This window comes from Fundulus heteroclitus, chromosome 6 (assembly GCF_011125445.2).
Source record: "Fundulus heteroclitus isolate FHET01 chromosome 6, MU-UCD_Fhet_4.1, whole genome shotgun sequence".
NCBI lineage: Eukaryota > Metazoa > Chordata > Actinopteri > Cyprinodontiformes > Fundulidae > Fundulus > Fundulus heteroclitus.
In genome coordinates this window covers 13,325,905-13,345,533 of record NC_046366.1, presented here as the reverse complement: position 1 = coordinate 13,345,533, position 19,629 = coordinate 13,325,905, and the positions used below count along the sequence as shown (strand labels likewise).

Below are 19,629 nucleotides of genomic sequence, written 5' to 3'. Positions count from 1 at the left end.
ACATTTTGACCTGCATTATTAACATAAACTGAAAACAGCAGAGAGCCCAGAATGGAGCCTTGTGGGACACCTTTCGAGATTTTCATGTACTATGAGGACAGGCCACTGTGTGGCACACACTGTTGACGTCCAAACAGTTTGAAAACCATCTGACTTTGCTCTGAAAGACCGATATCTGGAAGTTTCTGACAGAGGATGGAAAGTACTACAGTGGAAAAAGCCTTGGACAAGTAAATCAAAGATGTGCCTCAATAGTCTTTATTCAACCAAAGAAAAACTGTTGCAGTGCAGTTTGCTTGTAAGTCACAGTTATATAATGAGTGATTACTTGTGTATTCTGAACAATAAACCCAATCCGTGGTGGTGGGTTCACACCGAATGTGATTTTCGCATTTGCGGGCTGTCACTCACCTGACGTATGACCAATAATTCGCACAGCAGGCAACAAGCCAGAAGTACAGCAGTTCAATGGCGCCATCTAGTGACGCTTTCACTTAACTGCCACTGCAGCGTCCTCACTCGGTCGTCTCCAGGCTTGGTCCATTCTGTACTTTTCTCAGCAGTAATAACTGGTTGAGTCATAAAACTCAGACCAACCGCAGACCGCCACTATCAGCTTGTCTTCCATGTTGAATGAAAACAACTTTGTCTCCGCTGCAGTCCTTCACCCCACGTCACAGCCACATCCAGTTCCTGATTGGTTGTCACAATGTGACAAGACACAAAAGTTACGACTTTTCAACTCCAGTGACAGTCGCCTTGTATCCATCACATGTGTGGCTTTGCTGTAATCGCCAAAATCGCACCTGTTGCGTCACTAGAAACGTGTCTGTTGCCTCACTTTGTGTCACATTGTGTCTCATTGCTCATGTGTTGCACCTGTACGTAGGGATATCATGTAAATATTTTGCTGGAGCCGCCACATTCACTGCTTTAAGGCATGTGGCTCAGAAAAACTGTTGATTTAGAGATTGTTATGGAGGAGTGTAATTATTAGCTTTGAAAGCCAGATCAAATCACTTTAAAGCTAATGAGAGAAACATCTGATGGGTTGTAGGTGTAAATCTCAGATGCATCTTTACAATTCTTATGTTATTATTAGGGCTGGTTAAATATTAAGGAGCTGTCCAATAGGTAGGCTGCCAGAGGGGAGATTTGGTGACCAGGCTCCTATTTAAATTTAAATGATGAGAATAATATTCCTAACATAAGTAACAAGCAAATAGGGACATATTAGTGTAGAGTGATATAAATAGGCTTGTTTTCTGAATGTTTATCTACCATGCAGCTTTCATTATAGGGGCAAATTAGTCATTTTCAACCTGTAGTGAATTATGGAAATATATTTTCAAACCTCATTGTTGTTGCATTGTTGTCATGCTCTGTGCTGTTGCTATGTGTGATTGCTGTTTGCTTGGCAACAATATTTTGACAATATTTTTTTGCCTAATGTTGAACTTATACTCTGGTAACTGGTATATTTACTTTTAATACTTGAGACATACACGTTGGTGTTAATCCATCTTGTTATCTTCGGTTTGGAGATTAAGTTTAGAGGGAAGAATTGGGAATGCATAGATACAAAATGGCTGGCTTTGCTCAACAGCGGTAAATTGAGAATCTCATCTCACATAGTAACCATCGTCACTAACACTTACCTTGACTGGGAGAAGGCGTTGTGCTGTTCTTTGTCTCTGAGCCTGGATTAATTTCACTACATTTAACTTTTTTCCAAATATAATTACTGCAATAACTGTTCAACGATTGGCTGAATGGTCAAAAACATATATTTAGGTGCACAGTGGTGAGATTTGGCCAAAAATGTTGTTTTGTGACTGCAGTCTAGTGACCTGAACAGTCCAATTTAACCAACTAATTTCTCCCAGTGTTATAATAACCATATGCCAAAAAAGTTGCCTATTCTGACACAGAAATACTTTAAAACTACTACACAATTCAGTGGCAGTTGATATAATATTTTTTGCTTGTAATAAGAAAACACAATGTTACATTAATATAAGTTTGTACACCTTTCCATTTCTAAACGAAATCTTATTGCACTTTTTGAGGTCTAATTTCTCATTGTAATAAAAAAAAAATGAAATTCAAAAGAAGAGGGAGGCAAATGGAGTGGTTTGTCATTTTCTCTTAAAGTCCCAGGTTTCTCTTTCCAGAGATCTGAACGAACACTCAAGTCCCCCTGCTTGGACGCACCTACACAAGCTTCTTAACAGCATGAAAGATTTAGGGATTTTATGCAAATGAGTTTGGAAAAGCTTTAATCACCAGCGAAAGCTCTATGGGGTCTTAAGGAAATTGCAATTTTCCAGATCTCCAGTTTCAGTCTAAGCTGCTTGGCTGGTCTCTGCTTCTCTGTCCATCATTCAGTCAGTTTCGGTCCATCAGTGAGCCAGTCGTCAGCAGGTGCAGAATGCATGCAATGCCACGTATCTGGCAATATCCTGTAGCTGCGGGAAATCAAATCAGAGTCAGCATATTGGGTTTTTTTAAGCTGCAGTAATACGGGCCTCCTTTGTTCAGCCGCCAGATCCAACAATACTTTTTACCTACGTTAGAAGGTAGAGTCGATACAAGAAATCACACGATAGTTTGTTTTTGTATCTCATTTAGACAGTTTACGGATATAAAGTCGTGTGGAAAAAACAGGACATCTCTTGAAATGTTTTGTTCTTTCAAAATAATTGTTCTGTAAAACTGCTGCTGCCTTTGTTCTATTTCAACTTGAACATAGCATTTTTACCTGAATATGCCATATTATTTATCTATTAATAACTGAGCATTATTTTTCCCCTTTCTGATAAGGTCTCTGCCTTCTGCTTTAAAGCTTAACTTTAAATTTAGCTTTTTGTTCACATTATATTCTGTAATGTGAAAGTCTATCTCTATGTATTTTTGCCACCATCACACCCGAACTTCTCCATCGTGGGACAATAAAGGCATTTCTATTCTATTTTGTTCTATTCTAAATTGTTCCGTGTCTAATCCTCTTTTACTCATAGGAACATAAAGCGAGTTGATTGTAGGTAAAACAGCAAATATGAACCTTGTTTTACTAATTAAACAAAATATATCCCCATGTGTATCCTGCCCCTTAATAGCTAGTGTGGCTCCCTGCAGTTGAAATAAACCAACCTTAATTACCTCATCCTAGCACTTGTTTATAGTGTTCTTATGTCTGCATATGCTTGTTATGTTTATAGACTGGCTATAGGAGATTAGGAACGCAGATCTTTTATTTGGTATTTTGGCTTTTTGTCAGTGTGAAACACCTGAATCACTGTAAATCCATAGGTAAGCAGGTGTACACACTTATAGGATACACTCACACACTCACATATGCAGTGTAAATATTTTTGAGTAGAGATGTTGTATGGCAGGAAAGGGAAGGGGAGGTCTGTTGCTCTGACCGGTGTGGAATGGGATTGGAAAGGCCAGGAGAATGTCAACCTTTGTGTCGACGTTTGTGTTTAAAATCCATCCATCAACGGGAATGATTTAATATCAGTGTGCGCCATCAAGAGTACTTCGAATTTAATGGTGTAGATGTAGCAAAGCATGTTATAAAGTTCTTCCTGCCAACAGGCCTTTGCTGCTGTGTTTGTGTACAGAGTTCCCATCTGGCGCTCATCGATACCCTGATGATGGCCTACACCGTGGAGATGGTGAGCGTGGAGAGGGTGATGTCCTGCATCAACAAGTACTCGTCCGCCGAACCTTTGCACAGCGACGGACTGATCCAGGGTCTGCCGTACGACACCGAGGACGCGATCACCACCTGGATCAACAAGGTGTGTGCAGGGGCCGTTCACGTGTGTAAACAAAAAACCGCGGTGCCGCAGGCTTTCTGCGACGGCGCGCATTCCGTGCATTGCCTTTTAATCTGATGCACTGCTGTTTGTTTCTGTCTGGGTTCGGCGGATATGAGAGCGGTTTGTTCATTTTCTTGCAAGAGGGCCTGAATGTGGAGTAATTCCTTAGAGATTTCCAAGATTAGCAGCTTCTCTGGTTTGCTAAAGCAGGGGGGGAAAAAAAGCAAAGTCAGAATTTAGAGTTGCTGTAGTCTTTAAGGTCACTGTTCTTAATCCTCTACAGATTATTTTGCTGCTTGCTCTCACTTGTGAGACCACTAAAAAACATATTTAAAAAATCTACCAATAACTAGAATTCTTGAAATAGGAATACAGTTTAATGTTTAGGATTACAAATGCACCTGTTAGGTTTCTATGGCTAATTTTCAATCTCCAGATTTTATAAGGCTTTTACCTGTCGATATATTTTTTTTGCTGTTTCCAATTTCTCTTTAAGAAGTATAAATAACAGCAGTCAAATCTTTTCTTGCCTGTCATGAAACATCATTAGTTGTTTATATCAGGAAGTTCGCAAATTTCACCGTGTGTAACAGAAAGAAGTCCATGTAAAGCAGGCGTAACAATTACATAAGCAAACATAAAATTATAGAGGATCTGTTAGTTAAACTGTCTGCATCAATGCCATCATGGTTAGCTTTTTTAACTGTTTTAACTGGATTATGTTTAGCCTTCCTGTTACCTGCTGAAGTCTCACCCCGTGTTTTCCATAGAAAACTAGTTTTTCGTTTAAATAGCTTCTTAAACCTTTCTCTGACTTCATCTTTAAACACCTCACTGGTAGAGAAGATAATTACATTTCGGCTTTATTACAGAACAACTTTCATACCCAAGAGTGTTGTTTTTAATGCTTAGCTATGGTGCGTTCACTGGCTGGGGAAAAGAAAGGTATTTTTGAGTCTTCAACCTGCCAATGCCTGGTCAGGGCCAGCCGGGCTAAAAAACGGTCCGATTGAGATTAACACCTGATTATGCTCTACATCTCTGTTTAACAAAGCAAATTCTGGTGAACAATGAAAAAGGGAAATCCTTTGCTTGCAACCAGAGTGAACTGATGTAGAAAGTCTCATTAAAGCCCCTTTAATGAGACCACTGAGTCATGGTTAAGAATGTCATTTTTTTTTTGTAAAGCTTTATGCTAGCAAAAAACGGAAATTATCATGAATTAACTAAATAATACTTCTTTGTACATCTGTGGCTGTGATTTATTTTGCTAGTTTCATTGACTGATGTATATGGTATGACCTCATTATCCTGAGTTAATGTGTCAAAGTCTTCCCTGTGAGCTTCGTGGTCCTCCTGTTGTCAGAACAGACCCATTATTCAGCCTGATTCTGTGCCTGTGCTTGTTTCAAAAAGCACCTCCCTCTCTCCGAGTGTCTCGGCCTCTTACTGTCGCTTCCTGTGTTTCATTCTCCCGTTCAAGGTGAACGAACACCTCAGGGACGTCCTCATCCAGGAGCAGAAGTTAAGAGAAGCTTCCCTTCAAGAGCCAAACGCCACAACGCATAAGGTAAGAAGCTGGAGACCGACATCTGAGGGAGTTAAAAGGGGGGTCAGGATCCTCCAGAAATAAGTTTTATTGCCGTCTTGCAGAGAGTTGATATTTGTGGATTTTAACAGGGTTTTTTTTCTTCAGAGCCACATCTGTGTCCACACACGCATACCCTCGAAGATGCATTCAGCACAGTGCATGGAGCTCTGTGAGACAGATGAGCTCAGTCACCAGCTGCAGAAAATATTTGGCAAGAGTTGCTCCACTGCTGTTGGAGGAGACAAAGCATTGCGCAGGGCAGAGGAGGAGACACAGGGTGATTGTCAGATAGGAGAAATGAGGAGGGGGTTGTCTGAGGTGGAAGGGGGGGTAGGAGACATGGCAGCTGTAGCCAAAGGGTCTCAGCTGCAGACAGGCACCCTGCAAGCTCCGTGGTTATGTAACGTCCCTGTGACACAACAAGTCAATCTGCTGGAGCAAACGCGCTGCTGTCAGCTGCCATCCTCTTCTGCTCGCTCATCCACGAAGCCACAGAGCAGAGCTTGGTCAGATCACAGGTCCTGTCAGGGTAACAATGAGAGGAATGGTAAAAATAGAAACTCGCTTAAAGGGGACATGTCATGCTTTTTAATGCCTCCCTTTTCACGTTGAAATCATTCAGTTGTGGTCTATATAAAGTGAAACTGCAACGCTTTGATCCGAATTGCTCGTTATTGTTGCCCCACAGCTGCTCTTTTTGCCCCTGTTCTGAAGTGTGTCTGAGAACAACTCGTTTTTGGTGCTGTCTCTTTAAATCTAAAAGACTTCATACCCCGCCCCCTCCAGGTCGCAGGCCCCATTCGGTTATTTTTGTAGTATGCTGGGGGTTGGCGTGATAAATTATGTGTGTTAATATGCCCAACAACTGAATGTTTTCATTTATCCACTTGTAGCTTTGGCATCATTGAGCTTGGACTACGGCTCAAGGGTGGTGGGTCCGTAAAATTGGTTAGCTGGAAGTCCATGACCTTGTTTGGCAGCTCCGCAGTAAATAGTCCGACATAATTGAGAAACATAATAGACAACAGAAAAAACTGCAAAGCTTGAAAAATATGACCCAAACAGAATATAGAGATGTCTATGCAGCTCTTGGAGAGAATAAATTCAAGTTTTCAGCTCTTCTAGAGACATCAAGTACATAAAAAAAAAATGTTAGGGCTAAAAAGTTGGGTTTTGCATGATATGTCCCCTTAAAATTGGATTTAGACGGGGGTTTTTTTCATATAAAATCCAATGAGGTGAGCAGATTGTAAAAATGTGGGTATCAAAGACAGCTTCAGCAGACTACCTGGCTTGCATCTCTATCAGAGAGTACATTAACATGAACTACATTTAGTTTTGTAGGATTTCTGTGAAGAGGAGAAAGGATTAAGGGTCAAAGTTGATGACCGATGAGCTGGATATTTGAATTTCCCTTGAGATCTAACCCTGACTCCCAGCAAAGAGAAGGTCAATTTGGATGACTCACGTTGAACAAAGGAGGGTTAACACAGCAGCTAGTAACATTCACTGGAATAACAATGAACATGAATCCCAACAAAGACGGCATGTTGAACCTCATGATGTGCACCACGCCCATCCTTTGCACTGATGCCCTGATGTTAGGTTTTTTTTTTTTTTGGTTAACAGAGTCTGGAGGATGCAGTTCTCTTCTGGTGCAAACTAGCTAGCTCATGAAGGGAAAAGAGCTGCTAACTTTTCTTATCTGGTTTATTCCTATAGGAGCTCATCTGAGCTGTTTGAAGGAGACATCTGTTCACTTCTTGAACTTGAAGAGTTACCCTCTGGGTCATTTCGGTCTCTTCACTTTGTCTCCCAATCCCACTCGTAGCTGGAGGCTACAGAGGGACTCTCTTCCAAGTTTGTGCTGCTGCTAAAGTGAACCAAAAGGCAGATGGCTGTGCTTCAGCAGGCAGGCCTTTGTCAATGGGAGCTTATTAGAGAACTGGGATGGAAACAAGAAATGGCTTCAAGTTAGAAGATATCATCAGTCCTGGAGGCAGCTTGAGCAACTGTTTGCGCTCCATCCCTCCAATGGCGTCCATTTTTATCAGTGGGGTAGATAATGAAGCAGCAGAGCGTGATGCTTTGAACCCATGGGGTGGGACGTTTTGAAGCAAGTCATTCATAATAAAGGTCCATAGTTCAGAATCAAAGTTCTCAACATTGTTCAGGCTCAGATTCTACTGTTTAAATAAAATGTTAAAGTTATTTGAATCCTTTAAGCCTTTCATGCAACTTTTACATGGATACCTATAGGTGTGGAGGGCTCTGTGTGAGTAGTCAGTATCCTACCTGCTGCAGAGTTCAGGCGGAGAAATCTGTTTGCTTAAGAGAAAGTTTCAGTGTCTGGAAAGCAAAAATATTATATACTATTTGGTTGTTGTTTTCTTTTAGTTTGACTGGTTTTGGATGGTGAAAGTTTAAGTTTAAAAAGCACTGGTCTGATGACCTCAGCTACCCCCATAGATATAATGAGCTAATAAATAATGAAACAGGTTTCACTAAGCATTTCTGTGATTACTCAGCAATCCCTTATTTATTTAAGTTTTTAATACAAGTGAGATGACAGAAGTTGGTAGCATTTTGACATTTCACTGAAAAAATAAAATAAAAACATCAACCAGAGGATAATTATTAGCCTTTACCTTATCTGACCTGAGTTTTAATTGAATATTAAGGACTTATCGCTGTATGGTTCTCTAATCTAAACGGTATGACTCTAAAAATGACTTCAGCTGACATATCAACTTTTTTTTTACTTCACAGGGATGGGGTTTAGGAAAAGGCTTAGATTTACTTTAGATATTTCATTGACAGAACTCAGCTGTAAACATGAAGCCCAAGCAAAACTGATCGCCTTTAACTGTTTGCATACAAGTCGAGTCTCAGTCACTGGCGACTCATCGAGCTGATAATCCTCCACCAGTTATGTGTTCCTAATTCACTGAGAGCAATAGATCTCACGTCGCATTGTGCGTTTGTAACCTGTTACATACTGACACACTTTGTCAAAGATGGAGGAAAAGGGGAAAAAAATAGTCCCGGATAAGGGCGCTCGACATCAGTCAGCTGCTTTCGTATCGCACGCTCCATCACACAGCTCTTTCTGTGCGCCGTCAGCCCCGGCAGAAGTCTATTGGCTCAATAAGGACACAGAGGGAGGAGATGATTTCACAGGCGCACACATCAGTCCCTCTGCAGCATGCCCGCCCCGGTAGATAGGCACAAGACGCTCCCTCGGTTAGTCTCGTCTATTCTGGGACAGTGTGAAACGTGTTTTAACTTGGGTCATATGATGAAGCTCTCACTCAGTCATGGTGGCGAGGATACTGAGCATGATTGTGCTCAGTCTGCTGTAGGTGCTCGCACTACAAAGTTACAAAAAAGTGAGGAAAATCACCAATTAGCCGGGATAGGTCAGTGACTCGATGCAACCCGCTGGGTTTCCCTAAGCAGAAAACCAACCTGTCTGAACGAGCTGAGTAAGGGACCTTAGGGTGTCGTGTCGTGACTTGGCAGCATATAAATACACTGAATTAAAAATAACCGTATTTTAATTATTCAAGCACATTTTATCAGGCTTGCTTCTGAAAGTAGGTTGCTTGGCATTGATTAGCATCTCTAAATACAGTGTACATGAGAATGTAGATCTTCACCTCTACTACGAAATCTACAACAGTTTCATCCTATTTAGCTGACTGAGGTTCAGAGCTAAATAGGATGAAATGGAGCAACTTTCCTGTAAGATGGTCAGGCTTCCTCTGAACGTATCCTCTGAGTTCTTTTAAATACCTCACTGGTGCTGAATAGCTAACTTGGAGTCCTTTTCATTCTGTAACAACTTTGAAACCAAAGAGTGTTGTCGTCGGTATCACCAGAGGTTTGACGTATTTTCAAACCAGCCGCTCTTCAGTCAGTGCCGGTCAGGCGGAGAATCTGCATTTATCATTTCAAGTAGAGCTGCCGCGATGCTCTAGCATGTTTGTGCGCTTTTTGACACGGTGAACAAAAACATTGCACAGCATTTTCAACCCTAAGTTCTGTTTTAATGTAACGCTTGGCTTACATTTTGGTCCAGATTACAATCAACGGGCCTCAGAGATAAATATTTAAGGTAAATATATGTAACAAACAGTGAATAAATTTGCTTTTGTCAAGATGCACTACATAAAACTTTCGGGTTAAGGGAAACATCGGCTAGCTTTAAATCTGATCTAAAGAGAGTAATATCTTTGACAGAGACAATTATTCGGTCAGGAAACAAAGTCTTATAAAAAAAAAAAATTCATATGCTGTTCTCTTACAACCACCAACTTCAGTGTATTTCACTGGGAGTTTATGGGATAGACCAACACAAAGTTGTATATAATTGTAAATTGACTCATATTTATATATTTTTTTATCAATAAGAAATTTCATTTAAGTTCTAAAACAACATGCAAAGCTATAAACCTGTCACAGAGCACTGTTCAAATAATCTGAAAACAGAATACGAGACGACTGAGAAACGGCAGTCATTGCCGTCCAGCTGAACTGGAGGCAGAGAAGCATCACAAAGCCTCCATATTAATTAGCCTGTCACCCAGAGAAGACGGTGAGACGGGGTTGTGGCAGCATCATGCTGTGGGAATGCTGGGAAGCTTGTCCGAGTAGATCAGAAGAGGAATGAACATAAATACATGACAATAAATGAATAAAGCCAGTTAAGAGGCTGCGAAATTAAAACTAGCTCAATGTCTCACTCTCCAGCCAGAGCGACAACAGGATCAAAGCATATGCGTGTGTTTCTCACTTTTAATTAGAGAATGAGCAGGTGACTCAGATCCTGCACACTTGACACATTTTAATGATTCCCTGTCTTTTGCAGAGCTATAACAGATGTTGCTTATCAGGTGTTGGTGTTTCTCTCTCAGTCAGTGGTGGTGTTTTTCTTTTCTCTCTCTCTCTCTCTCTCTCTCTGCTGTTGGCCTAATGCGTATCCCACTCTCTCCTCTTATCCAATCATGATCCACCATCAAGTCTTCTAGCAAATGGTACTGGAGATTAGTACCTGTAAGTCCATCCATTCTGGAAAAAAGATCTGCGTAACCCCAGCATCAGTCCCGAACCCCCTTTTAATCCCATCCTTCACGTTCCTCCCTCTGGTTGTTTATCACTGCATGCAGCCCGGAGCTCCATCATTGTTTGGCCAAACCTCTCCCGCCCTCTCACCTTCCCTCCCAGCCTGTTTCCCATCCTGAGATGAATAAGATATATAATGACTCGGTCAAAGGGAGATATACATTGCACATACACCATGCAGCTGATTGATAACTTTAACACCTGCTGTTCTGCTGAACAATGCAATGGATTAAAGCCTTTTTTTTTTTTTTTTTCTTTTTTTTTTTGCGGTCTGCTTTATAAACCAGAAGCAGCTGAAATCGTCTCATGTAAAAAGGGACGCACAGTGCTCAGAGATCTGGTACCAACGGAGCAAAGTGAGGGACAACAGTTGGTTTCTCACAGCTCAATGCACAGTGATAGCTGGCTGTCAGACGGAGCGCACAGCTCTGACCCAGTCCTCCTTTTGTAGCAAGATCTGTTACAAAACGCAGCCATCAGAAAGCAACTCTTTATGCGCTCCCTGGGAGTGCTGACGCCCTGAAAGGCATTTGCAGCTTTCGCTGTCCCTGTGGGCTTTGCGAATGTAAAGCAACACACAGGAGAACCTGCGTAGAGGAAGAAGAAGCTCAGGCAGATCGTTATTAAACCCTAAATCACACGCACTGTCTGATACAGAGCCACTGCACAGATTTTTTTAGCTTCAGCGCAGGAAAAAAAAAAAAGAGACGTTTCAGAGGGGGCTGAATGGTGTAATAAACCTTATTTTCAGACGGATAATATACAGAGCACTCGTGGGGAGCAGAATTGTTCCAGTTTTGCTTAAATCTGTCTTCCCTACGAGCAAAATGAAAGGTGTATGCCGGAGACGTGTTATTTGCATGCTCAGTACGATCTGCATTACTTCAGCTGAATGTCTGTAAAATCCTCAGATTAACACCTTGATTTGTGTGCTTAATCAAACTGTGCATGCAGTAGTAAGGCGTGTCTGCGGCTGTTTGCACCGATATTCAAAGATAACCTGTGCGTTTCCACCCTGATGATCCATGAAGGTGATGTCTCTGTGCCGTTGCCATGGTTTCAGGCCCGGTACAGGAGGGAGCATGCCCAGAAGAGCGTCCCGTCACTCCCCCTGGTGGAGAATCTGCTGAAGGATAACACAGACGGCTGCGCCCTCGCTGCCCTGCTGCACTTCTACTGCCCGCAGGCCGTCCGGCTGGAAGGTGGGTCCCCCGGGCCTAAACCTCTGACTCCTCTTAGATTTAGGTTTCATTAAACTACATAAACTCAGCAATGCAAGAGATAATGTCTGGAAAGAAACAAATGATTTTTATTTTGTATCAGTACATTGACCACTCACCCATTAAGTTATTTATTTTTAAAAATCTGACACTTTCGAAAAAACAATTCAGACCGTTATCCAGTTCAGCGCTTGGGGTCGCTGGTGGCATCACGGGGGGGACAGGCAGGGGGGGCTGTCCTCCTTGGTGCGGTGATTTTTGACCGTCTTACCTGGTCTGCTGCTCCTCAGGGGGAATCGCGTAGAAAAATCTCTCAAATCCACTCTAATTTATTTCTACTGAGGCCTTCCTCTTCTTCTCATAAACTTGTACGCGGTTTGCTTCTTGCGACTATCAGCCATGTTCAGCGGAGCTACAATGAACGGCTAACACCGAAGCTAACCAGATACATAAACACTGGAAGTGCGCGTGCGCAGCCAGCAAGCGGAGGCTAACAAGAGTCGTGCACGCACACCGGCGTTACCTGAGCACGTCACAACGATTAGCATGTGGGACAACCAATAGATGAGGTGATAACAACGTATCCTGATGGACAGAGGACAGTGAGGGTAGGACCAATCCCTGCCATTCAGACTGAATGAAAACAGGGAGTCAATCATGTAATTAGTATTCTGTCTTGAGACATCCTTTTCGAAGAGCAAAGCTGCCCTGGCACAACTTCCCTATATGGTATGCCTGAAAGGCCACTATAGGAAACTGGAAGAAAAACAAATACTTGAAGTGCCTTTTGTTTACATTTCAGGACTCACACCAGTTATAGGATGTCTAATTGCATTTGCATAACGTTCAGCTGGTCTTTCGTATCCTTAAAACTAAAGACACATTTTTGCAGATGGGTCCCAAAGGTTTACGTTGTAAAAAGATCTCAGTCAGGAGAAGGTTGCAAAAAAATACATTATGCATAGATTTTGGTAAATATCAGAGTGTTTATCATTATGATATTTTCATTGTCATAAGAATTTAGATTTATCATGAAAACAAGAAGCTCCGTGTGAGAATGTGTAAATTCCCCAAAAACTAAATGTGTTGTTGGGATTGTTGCTTATTGTTAATTTTCCCCACTACTGGTTTAATGAGGGAAGCACAATCTATCAAGATTTAAAAACAAAAGAGTAAATGTGGTTATTTTGTGCTGTTTCACAATAAAACTGCAGTTCTTTTTTGTAACTGGAACCCTGAAATAGCCTATTCAAATACCAACAAGTTGCTCTTTGTTAGTGTTGTTGCTGTTTAGTCTTTTTCAAGAGTAGTAATTTATTTATTTTTTTGCAAGGCTTTAACTGCAAAGTTGAACATCCATACAGTCTATTGCCTAAAAGACAAGAAAAGCAACCCATTATTAGACATTTTTAACATCACTTTTATTGTAATAAATACCAGAAAATGTGTGATAAATGCACCCTGGCCTGCTCAAAAGATGGGACAATAGGAACTTTACTAAACTTTTAAATTAAGCACCCAGGCCTGGCTAATATGTGCCCAAAATCACATGGGAGAATATGTTGCAGTCCTATTCTACCAAATATGAACCAAAAAGGTTTCTGAGAGCTCATTCAGCTATTCTTTTGCAAAAACCTCACCTGACATGAAGAAAATTGTTATAATAGATGATGGTGGCAGCATCATTATCTGGGGTTGATTATTTTATTTTTTAGGTTTTTTTTAAGATAGATAGATTTTTTTTTTTTGTCAAGGTGGATGTAAGTTATGAATATCTCAAACTACCCATCATTTATGGGTTAAATCCTTATGATTCCTTCTAGAAAGCTAAAGATGAAGACAAAGGAGACGCCACAGACCACAAATCTGTGGCGTCTCCTGGAAATGACAGATCAACCATAATCTGATTGATCTGGTGAACCTTTGCCAGTCAGGGTGGGCGAACATTGCCAAGTCAGGAGGTTGGATGCTGTTAGATGAAGAAGAAACACAGAAAGGAATACTTAATGGTGAAATTGGATCTAATGGTATTAGAAGTGTGACTTATGTAACCGGGTTATTCTACCTTTTTGTCTGTAATTTTTCCCTCTAACATGTTTGTCTCTGCTCTGCATTGTACTGGACAAACACCAGAATATATGCGGACAAAGCTTTGAAATAATTTATTACGGTATCTTTTTCGTATCACTATAAATGGGCGTTTTTTTAACAGGGGCGTGCTCTTTAGAGAGCCTCTATATGTAGAAGACACAATGGGCACTTTCTTCCTGTTCCCATGACAACCACAATACATTTGAATTGGCCGTTTGAAACAAAGACCGTATTTATGGTCCCCTGTTGTCTTGTGTTCCTCCGTTCTACCAGCTACTGAGGAGTTTTGACCTCGTTGTTATGTAGGTTCTTACTTTTTATCGTGTATTAATAGAAGAGCAGGTGAGGATGCTGACTAAAGAATGACTCCGCAGTGCGGATGTGACCTGGGACTGACTTTAAGCGGGAGGCGGCGAAGAAACAAAAGAGGCGTTTCCTCTGAGCCCCTTCTGGTTTCTAAAAATGCCCCGGGCCGAGACTCGATTGGTCACGAGTCGTACGTTGCAGAGAGCCGTTAGGGAGCTACTTGTCGAGCCGCAGTTTCAAAGATAAACAGCTCCTGTGTTGATTCCCTGAAAAGAAAAAACTCCGCTGGTTGGCTCTAGTTGGCATGTGGGCGTGTGAACCAGATGTGAAAGCGGGCTCCGCTGCGTTTAAGGCCTCTCGCCTGCAGCCAGATTGCGCCTAAAATAAGCACGGTGGAGTTCAACGTGATGTCACGCCAGAGAAATTAGCAGCTATACGTCTCAAAATCGACAAAATCCCACACACGTCAGGGAAGCTCTAAAACGCCAAGACATAAAAATCCTGATGATTCACATCTAAAAGGAGCTGAAACAGTTTAAAAGTGGCTGTCTTGAGTTGTCCCGGTGATTTTTGAGTGATTCAAACTACAGCTGCAAGTTACTTTCCCTCTATTCTACTCCTTTTTTTAAATGTTTTACCATAAACTGAACCTTATCTCTTCTCGCCTTCCTGTTTGGCATTTTCTCCCCCCCCCCCCTCCCCACTCCCTCCCTTTGTGTATGTGGTTGACCCCTCCCCTGGCCGAGCAGACGTTTGCCTCAAGGAGACCATGTCTCTGGCCGACAGTCTGTACAACCTCCAGCTGGTGCAGGAGTTCTGCAGGAACAACCTCAATCACTGCTGCCACTTCAGCCTGGAGGACATGCTCTACACGCATGCGTCCATAAAGGTACGGACCGCCAGCATGACGACGCTGAAGTAAGAGAGCTCTGTTTTTTGTTTTTTTTTGCGAGGCGGGATTGAGTTGATGAAAGGAAAGACGCTTTGGAGGGAGAGTAAAAGGAAACTTCTGGTGAGCAATTACACGCAGGCAACAGTGAGTCACGGAAGGAAAAGTTTAATACTGAATGTCTAGTCCGTTGACCTCATACTGCTCACTCCGTGGACAGACCGCGTATTCAGAGTCCTGACTAAACTCTGCCTGGCTTGTTTCTCTAGTTCTTGAAGAACAATCTGTTACGTTTAAACATCTCAGTCTTATCAGATTTGTTTACAGTTTTCAGTCTTTCTGTACGACTCGGTGCCATCCAGCTAGCGTCGGGTAAATAGTATGCAGAGAGCGTGGGTAGGAGCATTCGGGATTCAAGGCACGGTCTGAGCTGACTGGAACTTTCCTCTCTTTGATGCAACAACACAGCAGTCGCTTTTCATCCTCGCACACCCTTCGGTCCGTATTTCTTCTTCTTCTGCCTTCGCTTCTCGTTCGCTACACTGTCTGTGCATTGACTGGATGGTGGTTTTATGGTACAACGGGGAGTCATGTGGGGCTTTTTAAAGAGTCTGGCCTGCTGCCTGTTCACCACAAGGCTCCCTGTCCACAGAATCTTAACTAGTGTTTGTGCATGATTTAACCCGTTGCATTGATTAGTGTTTAATGTGTTTACGCTGCCATGATGAAATGTAAACTAGAGGAAATTACACCAGAGATCTGCTTAATAAATTAATGCATTAGTAATGTCGGCTACCTACAGACTATGTTTGCACTGAACATACAAAATAGCCGTGTTTACACGGAGTATATTACCCTGAAGTGGAGTCTATATATTAACCAGATGGCTTCTAAAGGAAGTTGCTTGCACTGCATTTTAGTTTCGAGGATCAGATCCGTAGTTTTACGTCCGGTTCACCGACGTAGGAAAACTTTTTGTTTTAATCTTTTTAAAATGTCTCTCACTAATGTCAAGTCCATGTCTGCAGCCAAGTACGGATTTAATGTCTTTATATGTCAGGCCAGTACTAAAATAGAAATCAATAAACTTCTCCAATGGATGACGTGTTTGCGCCTCCATTGTTTTGTGTCTGTTTACAACTTCTTTTTCTATTTAATGGCGGTTGGCAAACAACTATGTGGTGACTAACCAGTAATGAGTGTGGATCAGGTCATTTGTTTTACTTCCGGTTCGCTGACGTAGGAAAACCTTTTGCGAGATCTCGCAAAACTATTGCGAGATCTTGCAAAAACTTTGCGAGATCTCGCAATAGTTTTTTTTCCCCCTCTATGTCCCTTTAGGGGCTCCGTAATATGGGGCTGAAATGAAACGATTTTTATTTGATTTTTTTTTTATTTCCTTTCCTTACATTTTACCTTTTAATAACTACTCAGTTGGGTTATATTGAATATAATACCTGCAGAACACAATGAAGTTTAAGGTTGTGACATGGAGAGATGTGAAAAAGAGGTTTGAATCGTTCTGCAGGTCACCGTATTTAAACTAGACACCAGATAGTAGTTTGGCAGATGTTCTGACACGTGAGTTCGACATTGGAGACGTCACACCATGCAGCATGCACAGGCGTTCAAGCACATGAACACGCCCCTCTCAGCCCAGCAACACTGTGACCTCAGCGGCCTTTCAAAATGCTCTGAGATGGGTCGATTTTATTTATTTTTTTACTTTTTTGTAGACTTTTCAACTTTACAAAGATTCATACAGAGAACGAGCGGCAAAAAAAGACAGATGCTGCGTGTTTAAGGTGAACATGAAGATGTGTGTGTGATCTTTCAGAGTAACTATCTGGTGTTCATGGCTGAGCTTTTCTGGTGGTTCGAGGTTGTGAAGCCTTCTTTTGTTCAGCCCAGAGTCTTCGACCCTAACGGTACAGTCCCGTCCAATATGCTTTTTGATAACAGTAAAAACAGTAATTTTTCTGCATGTCATGAATGCTAGTTGTTGACTAATGATGTGCAGGAATTTCCTTGTTTTGTCACGCAGCCTGTGAGCCTGTATCATTCGTCAGAGATATGGCCCCTGTGTCCAGTCCTGTCCAAAAGAGCTATGCAGACAGACCTTCCAGTCCTGAAAACCTCACAGCTGAAGGTAAAATCAATCACGACGAGTATGAGTTGGATTTTTTTTCTTACTGAGCATATATTAGTACCCCCAAAGAAAGGCAGATGGAAACTTACAGATAGGCCACTATGCTTATTTATCTGACACGATGTGTCGTAGCTTCTGTCTGTTATCAGAACCCCCTGATACCTCATCTTATAGCATAGGTGTCAAACACTTATTTTGAGGTAGGCTTGCATATTAGCCAGCAGGCTTAATGCAAATGTTTGTTATAATAATGCTGTTATATACAAATGCAAACACATAGATTAAAAAAAAAGGCCTAAAAAAATAATATGAGACATTGGAAGTAAACAAAATACTTTATCTGTTATTACTGAAGTGGTGCCCCTAACAACTAGTCAGCACAATTATCCATTTAAAGAATGAGTGCAGTTTAATTTTGGGAATGAATAGACCTTTAGTGGAAATGTGACCAATTGGAAAACCCGGTCAGGTAACTCTGAACAGGAGCAGAAGTAATACTTGATCTTATGACCATTTTGTTTCCTTTTTCTTGTGAGAACACAAATCGATTTGCCAAATTTTTGTAAAAAATGCAAATCCTCACTTGATGTTGTCGGCAGATAGCCTCGTTTCACCTTGAAAAGCAGACATACGTTGCAGATAGCAGCAACATGCAGCAGGATACCTAGTCAATGCAGGTTTATGTTTCTTTTGTTAAGAATCCAGACGCCCTCTAGTGGTTGTTTATCAGAATCAGACATACTTTAATAATCCCAGAGAGAAATTACTTTTGTTACATGCTCCAGATATACAAAATTTTTATATATATATATTTGCAACATTCCACACAAAGTAATATAGATAGATAGATAGATAGATAGATAGATAGATAGATAGATAGATAGATAGATAGATAGATAGATAGATAGATCTATACAGCTCTACTCCGGTAATAAATTAAAAAACGTATCAATTACGAATACACTTCAAAATGTAATTGATTCAAAAAATATTTCTGTGATCAAGGACTGAAAAGCACAACGTGGAGCATAAATGTACCTAAAGACATGCAACAAAGAAAATAAAAAACTGGGGTGAAAATTCCTTTTCTATATAAATACATTAGGTTGTCCCTAGTCTTCCTTAAACCCTACAGATACATTTGCTGTTTTTTTTTGTAAATAAAGGATTTCTTAGATCATGTAAAACTTAAGAAAGTTCTTCTGTGTCTAACAGGCTTAATGAAGAGATCTACCTCCATGTCCTACGTGGATGGTTGTGTTGGGACGTGGCCCAAAGAAAAACAGTGAGCATACAAAGCTAATATCATAAAAAAGGCTTCACGGCTGCACAGTTTTCTAACTGCATGTCTCTTTCCTGTTTCACTGACAACACGTTTCATTTTCTGCTCATTCTTCAGCTCCTCCTCTCGAGGAATCTCCTTTGAGATCCCGCTGGATGGAGATCCAACATTGCCGCCCTTTGAGGCTCCTCCTCCCTGTGGAATGACCCGCTCAGCGAGTACTGATGGTCTGGGGTTCAAAGTTCATTATGCCTCCCGAGGAGGCATGAAACACCCCCTCTCCCCCCCGCCGGGCAACGTTAATGGCCAGGGCAGACAGATCCCAGAGGAGGACGACTTTGATTCTCACAAACCCTTGGGACGGAACAACACTTTCTCTATTAAGAACCAGCACAGGTGTGGATGAGGAACGGGTTTCAAATTTGGGTTTTACAGGCAGTGTAATCATCTGCAGTTCAATAAAAACTGTGAAAACTGTGAATGGTAAGGTAGTGCCTACATAATTAGAGATACACCGATCAAAGATTTTCCATCTCATTATGCTTTGCCCTACCGATAACCATCTCAGACTGTTCCAAAGGCCCCAAACTGTGGCCCCAAAAGTAGCCAAATCTGATTGGCTACATTTGGATTTTGCAGGTCAAGTAACCAGGTCAGATGTTTAGACTTTAAACACGCAGCATCTTTAGAACCAGTGGGGACGCTCAGATCTGACCCAAATCAAATTTTTTGAGGGTCACATTTGAGCCACTTCCATATGTGATCCTGAATCTGATTCGTATCCGATGTTTTGGAATGTGACTTCAGTGGGAAAGATACATGGTAAATGCTAAGCTAATAAATCGCTAACCTGTCAAAATAACATTCATGTGAGTCCCAGGATGCAGGTTTTCACAACAGAGAATTGCTCTCTGTGCTCTCAGTGCTGCATTGGATACAGTTGATTACAATATTCTCCTAAAAAGATTTGAATATATTGTAGGGATTAAGGGAAAAGTATTAAACCTTATCTATCTGACATATTCCAGTTAGTTCATGTCAATAATAAATGTTCAAACTGTAGGGTCACTTGTGGAGTACCACAGGGTGCGTCCTTGGGCCAACTCTCTTTAATATATATATATATATATATATATATATATATATA

General features: G+C 41.4%; 1 protein-coding gene across 5 annotated transcripts in view; it reads left to right on the top strand.

Moving 5' to 3' along the window:
- Positions 1-19,629, top strand: part of camsap2b (calmodulin regulated spectrin-associated protein family, member 2b) — a 49,234-nt gene that overhangs the window by 17,827 nt on the left and 11,778 nt on the right. For 2 of the 5 annotated variants that reach the window (XM_036138085.1, XM_036138083.1), the window contains exons 3-11: positions 3,630-3,809; positions 5,314-5,400; positions 10,444-10,476; positions 11,609-11,747; positions 14,912-15,051; positions 16,889-16,979; positions 17,096-17,200; positions 18,416-18,485; positions 18,600-18,878. In XM_036138085.1, coding sequence (XP_035993978.1) covers positions 3,630-3,809; positions 5,314-5,400; positions 10,444-10,476; positions 11,609-11,747; positions 14,912-15,051; positions 16,889-16,979; positions 17,096-17,200; positions 18,416-18,485; positions 18,600-18,878 — 1,124 coding nt within the window. Of the gene's footprint in view, positions 1-3,629; positions 3,810-5,313; positions 5,401-10,443; positions 10,477-11,608; positions 11,748-14,911; positions 15,052-15,102; positions 15,175-16,888; positions 16,980-17,095; positions 17,201-18,415; positions 18,486-18,599; positions 18,879-19,629 lie in introns of those variants that run through there. The other 3 variants (XM_036138087.1, XM_036138084.1, XM_036138086.1) reach the window with 2 other exon arrangements.